This window comes from Battus philenor, unplaced genomic scaffold (genome assembly GCF_028537555.1).
Source record: "Battus philenor isolate CCGP_79_NKW_IND1 unplaced genomic scaffold, ilBatPhil1.0.hap1 SCAF_20, whole genome shotgun sequence".
NCBI classification, from domain to species: Eukaryota; Metazoa; Arthropoda; class Insecta; order Lepidoptera; family Papilionidae; genus Battus; species Battus philenor.
Genome location: NW_027181683.1, coordinates 4,146,975 through 4,159,631, shown reverse-complemented (window position 1 = coordinate 4,159,631; position 12,657 = coordinate 4,146,975). Strand labels below are relative to the sequence as shown.

The window sequence follows — 12,657 nt, the reverse complement described above, 5'->3', positions numbered from 1 at the left end:
AGGTGTACAAACAATCGCTGCTCTAATGGACGACACCGATGACGGAGATAAACTTTTGGATGCCACAAGGAAACTGTGCAGTGCTTTCAGTGATTTACTGAAGGCCGCCGAACCAGAAACGAAAGAGGTACTGGGTCAATTAAAAATTTACTTTGATTTTGAAAATTTCCATTAATAATGGTTAAACAATACAGAAATCCTAGGTTACTTATTAAATACAATTATTTTTACTTTCAGCCACGACAGAACCTCCTCAACGCAGCGTCTCGCGTTGGTGAAGCATCCACCTCCGTTCTTCACACTATCGGAGAAGAAACCGAAGAAGACAAGGAAACCCAGGTAAATATCGCTAACGTGAATAACTCTCAGAAAAACAAAAACAATAAAAAGTCATTCTTGTACAGAAAATTAAACTATTGTTACGACAATTTTTATAAAGCTTTCTTTGGTAACAAGGATAAACAGGAGTATGGATCCGATTTCGAAACAATTTTAATAGATGACGAGGGTTGTAATCGTGCTAAACATTTAGAAGACGAAGGTATTTACGAAGACATTGACACGAGCAACACTTGGGGAAGAATGCTCGATGTGATACAAGAAGAATCTGACAGCGATTACTATAGAAGCTTGGAATATTGCAACACGTACTTCAAACCTGGTCGACCGATGACTTTAAGCGAAATCAATCTAAGCAAAGGATCGTCTACTGGCACGTCAGGCAATAACAGTGATTTTGAATCCATACTGGAAAACTGTGAAGAGTATTTAGACGACAGGGATGACTTAAGTTTAAAATTGCCACCTAAATCAACATCCGAGAAAATTTACAATCTCAAAAAAGATTTCTCTTCCCACAATTATGTTAACGTTAATTTCAACGTAGATAAACCCGAAAACAGCTATTCGAATATAGACCTCGACAGACGGACGAAAAACAAAATACTACGAGAACAGTTCTTCCTTTCTGACAATAATGATAAAAACGACATCAATGAAAGATTCAATAGATACAACAATTTGAAAAGAATCGAATGTCAAAATAAACGGAAGGAAGGCACACAAACAAATCCAGATACTAAAGTAGGAAGCTCTATTAACATGAAAATTCTAAATATCGACAAATACAATCGTACTTTAACAACTAAAGAGACTTTCAAGGAAGTAGTTGAAGCAAGTTTCACCAAAAAGGAATTGAATTTGAAACGCGACGATTTGGAATCTTTTATAAAAAGAAGTGAGAAGTATTATACAAGTGAAACGCGTGATAGAACCACAACAGTAGAGTTAAACAATACAAAAACTCCTCCTAAAGGTAAAACTGAAATTCGTATATTCTACAATCCAACATTTTCGGAAACCGAAGCAGAATCTTTAGGCATATGTCAATTCTGTCGAAATCGTTGTCCAAGAACCGAAGAAAAATGTTGTCCGGATTGTGTCTGTTTAGAGATCGAGTTTAGTAAGATATGGAAAGAGAATTGGTTGAACATACTTTGTGTCATATCTCTTCTTTTCGTATTGTTATTATTATTATTCCAGTCATTATTTTCTAGTGATAACTGTCAATCTGGAAATATCACAGCATCCGAAAGAAAATGCTACGAAATGCTTTGATGATTATAATAAAAGATTATTATGTCTATACATGTTAATGAACATGGAAAGAACTGAAATGTTAAAGAAATGAATGATATAAAGACTGGATTTTTAGGAGTGATAATTAATTAGTAATGATAAGATCAGTAGTTTTGTTATTTGCCATGTGCCTCAACTTGCCATGACTTATACAAGTATTCCCCGCATTTGACTTCTCTTCCTGACTTGCCTTAAAAATTTCTTGCCTAGTTGTAAGAAGACAATACACAGCATATGCCATAGTTTTTAAACATATGTTGAGGCTATTGACAGTATTTTGCTGTAGGAGCTGTAGTACATATTAAAATATATTTTTATATAGATAAATAATACATTAAATGCCTTTTATATGTATTCTAATGCTGATTGACATTTTCTTTTGCTGTTTCTGTTGGTATATTTTTAGTTGATTCAAATAGCAAAATGTAAACGGAGAAGACTGCCTGTTAATGTCCCATTTATTTTTATAATTAATATTATATTGTTATGAATTATATGTGTTATTGTTATCTGTTAAGAAGTTTAGTTGATTACAATATTGGCAGCTAAAATTAGGGATGACCAGTGAATGTAAAAATGGTGGCTTATTTCTTTCGTGTTTGATACGTACTTACATTAATATTCCGTCCAAGTAAGACGAGTTTCATCAGAATTTAAATCATCATAATTTTTATATTATCCGGTCATGTCAAAAGTGTTCCTATGTGAATCTCACCTATGTTGATTGTTTTTAAGTTGTATAATCAGACTTTACATCAGTTTTAATTTTTAATTTGGTTTTGGTTTCCTGCTAGAATTAAGTTGTAACCGACCTTGTAAATTTATTCCCTAATGTTGCGCTATAACATTATATACACAGATAATAAATTTTAATAATACAGGTAACATATCTGTAATGTGATTACCACAAAGTAATATAATTGATAGATCATTTTGATTTTGATATGCGCCACAAAAGTTTCATGGCCTTATTAGGCCCTAATATTATTACCAAGATATAATTTGGTGTAGGAATAATATTAATAATGGTTGTGTACATTCATTGAACTAAACACTTATATCACAACTAATTTTAATAATTAATGGCATAAGGCGGAATTATTTTGGATTTAAAATATAATATTACTACCAAAACACAGCCGTACTATTTAGTATCTTTTGATATAATCATTTTAAGTATTGCCATATATATTTTTTAATGTTTTTTCTTGTAATCGGGAATCTATTGGGAAGTTTTGGTTTTTGGGTATATTACCGGTAGGTCTAGCATAAGAACGCACCGCTTTATTATTTTTGTTAATACATTTGCTTTTCATCACAATCTGGATTTTTATTTACGACTAACTGTCCGTAAAAGTGAATGTAGTGACAAAGATAATGTGTACAAAAATACTAATCTACCCCATCAATTTGTAAATATCAACTTAATAACCTATTCATCCTGTACAGAAATATCGGATTTATTAAAATCTTAAATAATATGTCCTAATAGTTCATGGCTTAAATAACTTACTGTTATCTGTGGTTCTATAATTTAATTTATTTCATATTATGACCATTCTAATAAGATTTTACAAATAGTAAAAGTATTTATATATAAAATACTCATCAAATACGTTACGACTGATGAAACAAATTTTAAAAGTGTAAACAATAATTAATTTTTATGTTGCATAAATGTGTCACATGTTTATTGCTATGTTCAAAATGGCAGGCGCATCACGTCCGAAGTTTAAAAATGTAATACTTTGATTTTTTACCTAATAACATATTATTAATTATTACATATAACAATTTTTTAAAATATAACGTATACAATTATATATGTATATATGTATGATTGTCGAAACTTACAAATTGATATCTATATTTTGTATTATATTCATGACATTATGTTTCTTCATATACTTATACTTTTTATATTTAGAAAAAATGTTTTTAGTATTAGAATTTGATGACGTTGTATCTCGGACCCCTATTCTTTGACTGTTTTTATAATAATTTTCTTTATACAAGATAGTAATGAAGGTTTTTACTCGATTGTAACATTCAGATATAAGAAAGCTGTGTACTATGAACTTAGTACTTTTACTAATTGCGAAACAGTGATTTACGTACTATACTTTTTAAGCGCAGGTAGTCATTCCTACTTATATAGAATGCCTACCGTGAAAGCTACCAATAATGTATTATCAATAGTGGAATATACTTATGTAATATTTTTTGTTTCAGGATATCCTGCTGTCACTGGCGAAAGCCGTTGCAAACACAACGGCCGCGTTGGTGTTGAAGGCGAAGAATGTGGCAGCTCAGTGCAAAGATGATCAGACCCTGCAGAACAACATCATTGCAGCGGCCACTCACTGTGCACTTGCCACTAGCCAGCTAGTTGCTTGTGCAAAGGTATGTTATTTATCTTCTCTCTTGCAGCCCTTTGTTATAGTTTAGTTAATAGTTTTGTATTTTACATTTATTATTTGTTATAAAACATTGAGCAATTTAAACTAAATAGTGTCAAAATTGTGTTGTAATAAAAAAAATAAAACATCTTAGAATATTTCAATTTAATTTTGAAATTATTGTAAGTATAAACATTATACTTCAAATAAATATTTAAAATCCGCGACTTTTGTATTGCTTTTTTAATACCTAATTCAAGTTTTTTTTAAATGATCTTATTTTGACACTGTATTGTCAAAAACAAATTTCATATCTTTTTACTTACTCATCAATTGTTCCCATATATTAAGTATTTTATTTAGTACACTGCAAAATGTCAGTAATAGTGTTGTTATATTTTCTTTGCTAATATAATGAATAAAAAAAAATTTACTGTAATTTACCTCATTTACAAAAGAGAGAGAACAATAGTGCTAGTGTACTTTATTCCTTGCAGTTTACCCTTAAGTTTTTTATATCTTCATCCCATAACAAAAATATGAAAAAAAAAAACTGAATCGCTTGAGCCGTTCCTGAATATTGCGCTTAGCAATAGTAATATTTTATAATTCGTTTTTTGTATGGTATCATACTGAGTATATTAAATGTCATTGTTTGTTCTAGGTGGTCGCTCCAACCCTACATAACCCCGCATGCCGCGAGCAGCTCACTAGCGCCGCGCGGCAAGTGGGCGCAGCTGTAGAGCGGCTGGTCGAGGCCAGCAGACAAGCTCCTGAGGCTGCAGGTCCCGGTGTCGAACAACTAGCCGTAGCCGCTCAAAGAGTATCCGAGGAGCTGGAGAGATTACTTGCTCACTGCCATTTAGGTAAATTTAATGCCATACATTATAAACTTGAATTATAAATAAAGTATTTGCGGTAGGGACGAATCCTGAAGTGTACGTCCTGCGTCTGAAATAATGATGATAATGAATGTATGTCATAGATTCGTTGCAAGAAAACTTTGTTATATACAAGTATTTAAGCATGAATTTTACATGAAGTTAATGTCACTTTTCTGAGCAGCAAAATACTGTTTAGTTATAATCGATTATCTAAAATTTGTTTGTTAAATTAATGCTAATATACCTTTAATCATCTGATATATGATCATGAGCAATATATACCAGAAAAAGATGCATATTAAAAGTTTTAATTTTTTTTATAATAGACTTAAAATTACAGATTTTCTTAAGAGATATATATGTGTGTATATATAGTTTAATTTATTAATATATACAAAAACAAACCATCATTTAAAACATATTTATTTTAATAACTCATTTTAACATTAATTTATTAAGGATTTGAAAAACTTACGGATGTGAAAACCTAAAACTGGCCAGTAAAAAATGTTCGCATAAGTCTCATATGTTCTTACAAATAATCTATGTTAGCAATTCATGGTATAGAGGATATAATGATTTGTGTGTGTCGTGTTGTAGAACGTCGCAGCGTGCAGCCCACGGTGATGGAGCGCAGTGTAGAGAGCGTTGTAGCCGCCAGCGAGCGAGTGTCCGACGCACACGATGCTCCGGAGATGGTCCGCCGTGCGCGCCTACTGGGACAGGCCACCGCTCGCCTCATTGCCGACATCAAGGTAAATCATTTATTTTAATTTTATTATCATCTCCCTACTCCCACTCCCACTCCCACGGGATGCAAACCTCTCATTGAGAAAACCACTACACTTAGTACAATGAACATCACATGTTTTCAAAGTTTTTGATCCAAACGCATGCCAGTACTTTTATAATATTTTTTAATATGTTAATAGTTGAGAAAATATATGAATTCATGCTTATTTTATATTCTCTACTGCGGCAATATAACACGACTGTTTTAGGCTTTTTCATAATTGACCGGCTTGATGGTTTACCATGGAGTTACATTTTATTTAACACAAACTATTAGTGAAATAGCGGTTGTATGTGTACTAGTGTGTGGATGGTAGAGATAGACAATCGTCTAGTAGTATTCATCTAAAATATCTCTTGTGCGTCTTGTATTCTTAGATACCGCAGGCGGTTAGTAATACTTTGGCGCACATTATAGTGAAATTATCGGTCTAATGAAATGTATCATTTTTTGTGGTTTTTGCATACCAAGCTCTAAGATATTACACATAGCCTATTCCTAGGTACTATTATATAATAAGTTCTTTTAAGTTACGCTTCGTGTGCGGAAGTGGATAAATATTGGTCCTTTTCTTACCTACAATTATATTGAACATTAAAATAGTTACATTGACAAGGTACATACAAGCAAATAATTCATATTTTAATAGGTTGACAATGATCATTTTTTTTTTAATTTCATTTGAATTCTGTTCAGACCGAGGCAGAAACCCAGCCGTCAGACTCGCAGCGCAAACTGCTTGCCGCCGCTAAGTTACTCGCCGACGCCACCGCCCGGATGGTGGAGGCTGCTCGGCTATGTGCCTCTTCTCCTCAGGTACGTATGCAAACTACCCAACGGTTGAAGACCTCTATATCCACTGGGATCTATGTTATCGAGTTAAATAAAATGCTCGCAGGTAATACTGAAACTTGATTGATAATGTGCTAGCGTCTTTAAAAAATTGTCTTAATTACGTAAGCAAAGTCTATTGCAATCAAGTGATTTAGCTAATAAATCTTTCATATTATAATGAGGTGGTACGTCTGACTACTATATAGTAAAGAATTTTAATTAAGTAAAGAAATAAACTCAAAATTGGTTGATGAATGCACAGAGATGCACTTTAATTTTTTACATTACTTTACTTGCTTTGTAGTAAATGTCTATCAGCACATACTATAATGAAGAAATAAAATTATATATCAATAACTTGTTCATCTTGTCACACTATAAACAAAAATTACTTTAGAAGGTTAGTAAGAAATGTGGTTATACTCTTTGGTGTATTAATATTGATTGTCTGTTGTCTCTACCAGGACCGTGACAAGCAAGAGGCGTTGCGTCGTGCAGCAGAAGAGGTGCGATATATTACCGTGGACTACGCCCAGGGGCAGGACATCGTCGGCTCGCAGGTGGCACGTCTTCAGGTGCATAAATTTTACTTAAAATGGATATTAAATGTATGAAGTTTTTGTATAAGAGTAGAAAATTTTCGCAACAGCAGTTTCTGTATCCTCACTGAAATGAAAAACTGTTGTGCCATGTAAACATGCATGACTGTTCCATATGGAATTATTGTATTGATAAAATTACATATATATATATATAAATACCACTTGGGGAAAAAAGTTATAGAGGGTGTAGAGTTACAAATGGCACTGTGTGGCGACGTTTGTCAATCAAGATGATTCTTTAAAGCAAGTACAATTCACTCAGTGCGCCGCAAGTCGTAGCTCAGGGTTAACTAATTATGCAATCGTATGTAGCTTTTAATGTGGCAGTTGCAATAAAATAATAATTAATATTTATGTAATGTTCCACCAGGAAAGCGCAAGGCAGGCGGCGTCCAGTGCGACGCAATTAATATCATCAGCACACAACGCCACCCAACACAACACCAACAAATATTCACAGGTAGGGAATTGTATTAAAATAATGTTTTATCCTGTTTATTAATACATTGTTATCCACTTAGAAACATCAACAAACACGTCAGTGAAAAATGTCTAAAAGTGCCCAATTCAATAAAAACTAGAATCAGATTAAACTCCATTATAATATCACCCTCCAGCTTGAGCTGCAGCAGTTCCGAACATGCCCTGATCTGTGAAGAGTTTAACAAACTCGGGCAGTTTTTTTTTCTGGTCATTTTCTAGTTTGTTTTTAATATCCCCTATTTTAACAGATTATTTGTTTCCTAGTTAATTATATACTGTTATTAATATTATTATTTAATGTGTGCAAATCCCAGGAGTCATTGCTACAAGAGTGCCGGGTACTAAACGAACAGATCCCGAGGGTCGTCGACGCCGCCAAAATGTCCGCCGCGAGACCTGGAGAAGCGGCCGCACAACTCGACCTTATATCTGCTTCCGAAACGTTCTTACAGGTTTGTTAATATATTTTTTATTTTTCGTAATATACACGTGTCAAACGGAATGATAAATTAAAGTATCAGTGAGAAGGCAACATAACATATAACGCGTAGAACAGACGGCTGCAGTGGCGTTGGACAAATGATCTTGAAAAGGTCACAGTTGCAGCTCACGTCCAGCTGAAATAAATTTAATTGAACAATATTTATTTTTTTCATTTAGTCTAGAAATTATGGTCCTTAAATTTTGTATTAAAATGTAGTTTATGAGTTTTAATTCAATTTTATACAAATTTGATAATATGTTCCTTTAACATAATTTTGAAATAGATTTTTAACGATAATAATTTTTTTCAATAGAAACTTAAAAGCAAAGTTTATATTTCTCTAGCCAAGCGGACATGTAATTCAAGCGTCTCGTAGCGTCCTGCCGACTGTTACCGACGCGCCAACAGCGAAGCAACTGGCCGACACCACACATCAATTCACTACTAGCTGCGCTGATCTTAGGTAAACCATCTCTATTATGAAATTTTCCTACATTACCATAATTATCATTATAGTTTAAGAAACAAACCATACTTTTGTATTTTTCTATTGACATTGGCCATACTTTTTTTTTCGCTTATTCAAAATCTTGAAAAAGAGTTATAATCTTTAAATATACATAACACAAGACCCGGGTGTATATTTGTGCGATCAGAGTTGACATTAAATAAAAACAAAATAATTTAAAATTAAGTTACATTAAAATAATTAAAGGTAATAATTGTAAGAGGACAAGCAAGGTAAATTATTTAGATTATATAGAATGTAAATCATTTTTAACACACAGGTATTTATTATGTTTGCTCACCTATTATCCGACTGTGTTTATTGTATGCTCTTTTCATATTCAGAACTAGCCTCATATTTTAAGTTGATGAATGTTATTATACAAGAACATAAGTGTCTCAATGTGATTCATATTTCAATAGGATAACTCTAAATAATCCAATATGAATATTTAAATAAATAAATGTATTAATTGCCCCCAATGTGATTACTATTAAATATTGTTAAGATATTAATTTTATGTTAACAGTATTAAAATAAATTGCTTCATTACATTTCATATTTAACTTGAAAACTATAGTACCCCCGTACACACTAAGTAAGTGCAGTAAAGTGGGGGCTGAGGAAAGAGCAGCATGATTGCTGTCGCAGGGAGTTCTGACTGAACAGAGCTGCCAATACTCCCCTCGTCCCGCCGCATGCGTACCCACGGCGTGGCATAGGTTTCAGTAGTACTATAATAAAATTTGTTTGTAGATCGGCAGTGAACCGCGCGCGCATCTCTTGCAAAGGATTGGAACTGGACGCCGCGGCGGAGATAATCCGCAGCCTGCAAGCCGAGCTCGACGAGATGGAGGAGGCGGCCAGGGCATTCGACCTCAAACCGCTACCCGGACAAACGGTAAATATACGCTTAGCTAGCGTATAATACTCTTTGTCACTCTAAACGAAAATTGGCTAGTTGCAAAGAGAATAGCTGAGATTAATTGTTTAGTATCACAGACTCGAAGTTAGAACTACTTTGCTGGACAAATGGTATCGTAAAGTTACCAGTCTGTAACTAATAACCAACTCTTCACGTAAAATTGTAATCTATGTGTGTATAAAATATAGTTGCGCTAGTTACAAAATTTATAACACAAGAACATTTAAACCAATAATTATAATTTCAATTTTTTTGGACTTGTCTGGGCTGGAAATGGATAAATCAGAATTTGACACTTAAAAAATATCGGATGAGACACCTGTATAGACGTGTAAACTGTTATTATTATTTACTGGCCGGTTACATAGTTAACTGAGTGCGGGCAATCCGTGGTGAACATTGGGGGCGATCTATGCTTTGTAATATGCGTCTATTGGATGACATGATGATGATTGACAATGTTCTGGGTCAGCTAGCAACATAATCTTTCAGAGTGAATGGGCGTCATCGCGGTTGCAAGGCGCGTCGCGCGCTGCGGGCGCTGCGACGGCGGCGCTGGCGGGCGCGGCGCGAGTGCGCGAGGCGGGCGGCTGCGGGCGCGCCGCCGCCGAGCTGGCTGCCGCACTGCGCGACTACACGCCGCCGCTGCGCGCAGCCGCCGCCGCCGCGCACCGTGCGCCGCACAAGCAACTGCGGTACATACACTATACAAACAATTTTTACACTATAATTATTTTTGTAACATGCCATTAACATTCATTGGTTATAGGTGTAATATGTATAGCTAATTTATCAGCCAGAAGTTTCAAAGGTTTAGGTTTTTTAACCAACTCTTCCAATCACCTTATGTAAATTAATCTCTATGTAATAAATTACATTAATTAATTTTTAAATGTTATAAAATGATTGAAACTATTTTGGCGCTTGGACACCCCTGGTGTGTTAACTAAGATTTTTATCGTACATAATTTATTAAGCATAATTTATAAGGAAGAGTTAAGTAAGATGTAATGAAAACATTTACTATTATGTATGTACTAATACAGTTATTTATCAATACTCTAAAACTGCCTTTAAAAATTGCTATATTTCGAGACAATTATGTGTATCTTAATTAAAGTTTTTATTTTAACAGTGTGATCTCATCCGGTCGTCAAGTGTTGCACTCATCTTTGACTCTTGTGGAGAGGGTGAAGCAATACATGAACACTTCGGAGGACGTCGACCCTGCTTCTATTGTTGCTATAGCTAAGGACATTTCTCAGGTAAGGAAGCAGCTACCCACAGAAGACACAACAAATAATTATCTTTCGTTAGAATATAAAAAAACAGTGATATTATGCAAATTTCACAATAAACTACATATTAAAAATTATTACAGAATTTAGAACAGACGATGGAAGCGGTACCATCTCACGCGGAGCTCGATATGGCCATGGAGAACATCAATGAAACGCTCAATATTTTGAACATGGGAGAGTTCCCGCCTTCCGATAAGAGCTACGGGTAAGCCATAAATTTTTATAACTGCGATACATATACCTTTCTCTAAACTCAATAAAATTAGGTAATAATTGTGGGTAGAATAAAAAAGTTTGTGTGTTAATGTTCGCCGAAAAATTAAACACATTTTTTAGTAAAAAGCTTTAAAACTTTTACGCCTATTTTCAATCCCCCTGTGTGGTCACTCTAAAATACATTCATTTATTATTTTAGAAAGTTAATTAGATGTACCATACATTAATCAACAGCAAATAACCCATACACCCCCTTTAAATTATTTTCAATTATTTCTAATAAACTTGTATAAATAATATTTTTACTGTGTAACTTTAGTGAGTTGCAAACGGAGTTAAACGCGGCGGCAGTCGGTCTGAGCACCGCGTCTTCTGACGTCGTGCAGGCTGTTGAACAGCCGGAGGCTTTGGCAGACAGCGGCCGTCACTTCGGACAGGCCTTCAACCGTCTGCTCGGTGTGTCCATGGAGATGGCTGGCCAGACAGAAGTAAGCATTTTTTTTATTAATACAAGCATACCTAACACCACAAATAGAAACTGCTCTATAGCATATCCAAAACTAATTACTATCATAATTGAAGATGCTAAGTTAAAGTATATACTTTAATGTCATTGTTATGGGAAAAATATCTGACATTATTATTAAATTGCACATAAAAGCGCGGCTCTAATAAGCGTTAAATAGAGTTTAAATAATATGTGTAATAAACACAAAAAGTGAAATCTAATATGTAATATTTTTTTAATTTTATCAAGGATCACGAAGCTCAAGCAACGATGGTTAGCTCCATGAAGACGGTGACCGTGAACTCATCTAAGCTACTCGGCACCGCTAAATCAGTGAGCCAAGTAAGTTAAAAACAGAAATAATTGTTTCAGCAATTGATTTACTCGTTTATTGGACGTTTAATGTGCTTTGATAGTTATTATACCTAAATTAAATGTCTTTTAATAGGATTTGACACGACCTAACGCTAAGAACCAGTTGGCAGCGGCAGCCAGAGCGGTAACTGAGAGCATTAACCGTCTCGTAAGTTGTATTCTATTTATCTACATACATAAAATTAGATTTTATCCTATTTACTCATCACGATATCTCTGGAACCATAAGACTTGGAGACTTGAATTTTGGAAGAAATATTCCTTTCGCCAAGTACAAGTCAGTTAAGTACCGATTTTACGAAATCATCCCACCCGCAAGAGGATTGAAGGAGCGGACAAGCTGGTGTTTCAGAAGAATCAAATCTTACGACAGAAGACTACGAATGCTGGTCGCCTCGTAGTAAACCCCATCATCTAGATGATGAGGTTTATTATAAGGTGATCCGTGTTATAATCATCGGCAACGTGGATTCCCATCTTCATCGAGACACACCAGGTATCAGAAGAATCAAATCTTACGACAGAAGACTACGAATGCTGGTCGCCTCGTAGTAAACCCCATCATTTAGATGGTGAGGTTTATTATAAGGTAATCCGTGTAATAATCATCGGCAACGTGGATTCCCATCTTCATCGAGGCAGCTTTTCATTAAATAAAACGTATATTTTTAATAAATGCATTTTTGGCTTGATAAAAATGATGAAAA

At 34.4% G+C, this 12,657-nt stretch overlaps 1 protein-coding gene across 1 annotated transcript in view; it reads left to right on the top strand.

Moving 5' to 3' along the window:
* The window catches only part of LOC137922701 (talin-1-like), a 99,106-nt gene that overhangs the window by 55,295 nt on the left and 31,154 nt on the right, over positions 1-12,657 (top strand). The window contains exons 19-35 of the mRNA XM_068765731.1: positions 3-127; positions 238-339; positions 3,871-4,041; positions 4,702-4,903; positions 5,522-5,676; positions 6,411-6,530; positions 7,013-7,123; positions 7,521-7,610; positions 7,948-8,085; positions 8,462-8,580; positions 9,382-9,526; positions 10,043-10,245; positions 10,686-10,815; positions 10,932-11,056; positions 11,387-11,555; positions 11,825-11,917; positions 12,024-12,098. Coding sequence (XP_068621832.1) covers positions 3-127; positions 238-339; positions 3,871-4,041; positions 4,702-4,903; positions 5,522-5,676; positions 6,411-6,530; positions 7,013-7,123; positions 7,521-7,610; positions 7,948-8,085; positions 8,462-8,580; positions 9,382-9,526; positions 10,043-10,245; positions 10,686-10,815; positions 10,932-11,056; positions 11,387-11,555; positions 11,825-11,917; positions 12,024-12,098 — 2,273 coding nt within the window. The remainder of the gene's footprint in view (positions 1-2; positions 128-237; positions 340-3,870; positions 4,042-4,701; positions 4,904-5,521; positions 5,677-6,410; positions 6,531-7,012; positions 7,124-7,520; positions 7,611-7,947; positions 8,086-8,461; positions 8,581-9,381; positions 9,527-10,042; positions 10,246-10,685; positions 10,816-10,931; positions 11,057-11,386; positions 11,556-11,824; positions 11,918-12,023; positions 12,099-12,657) is intronic.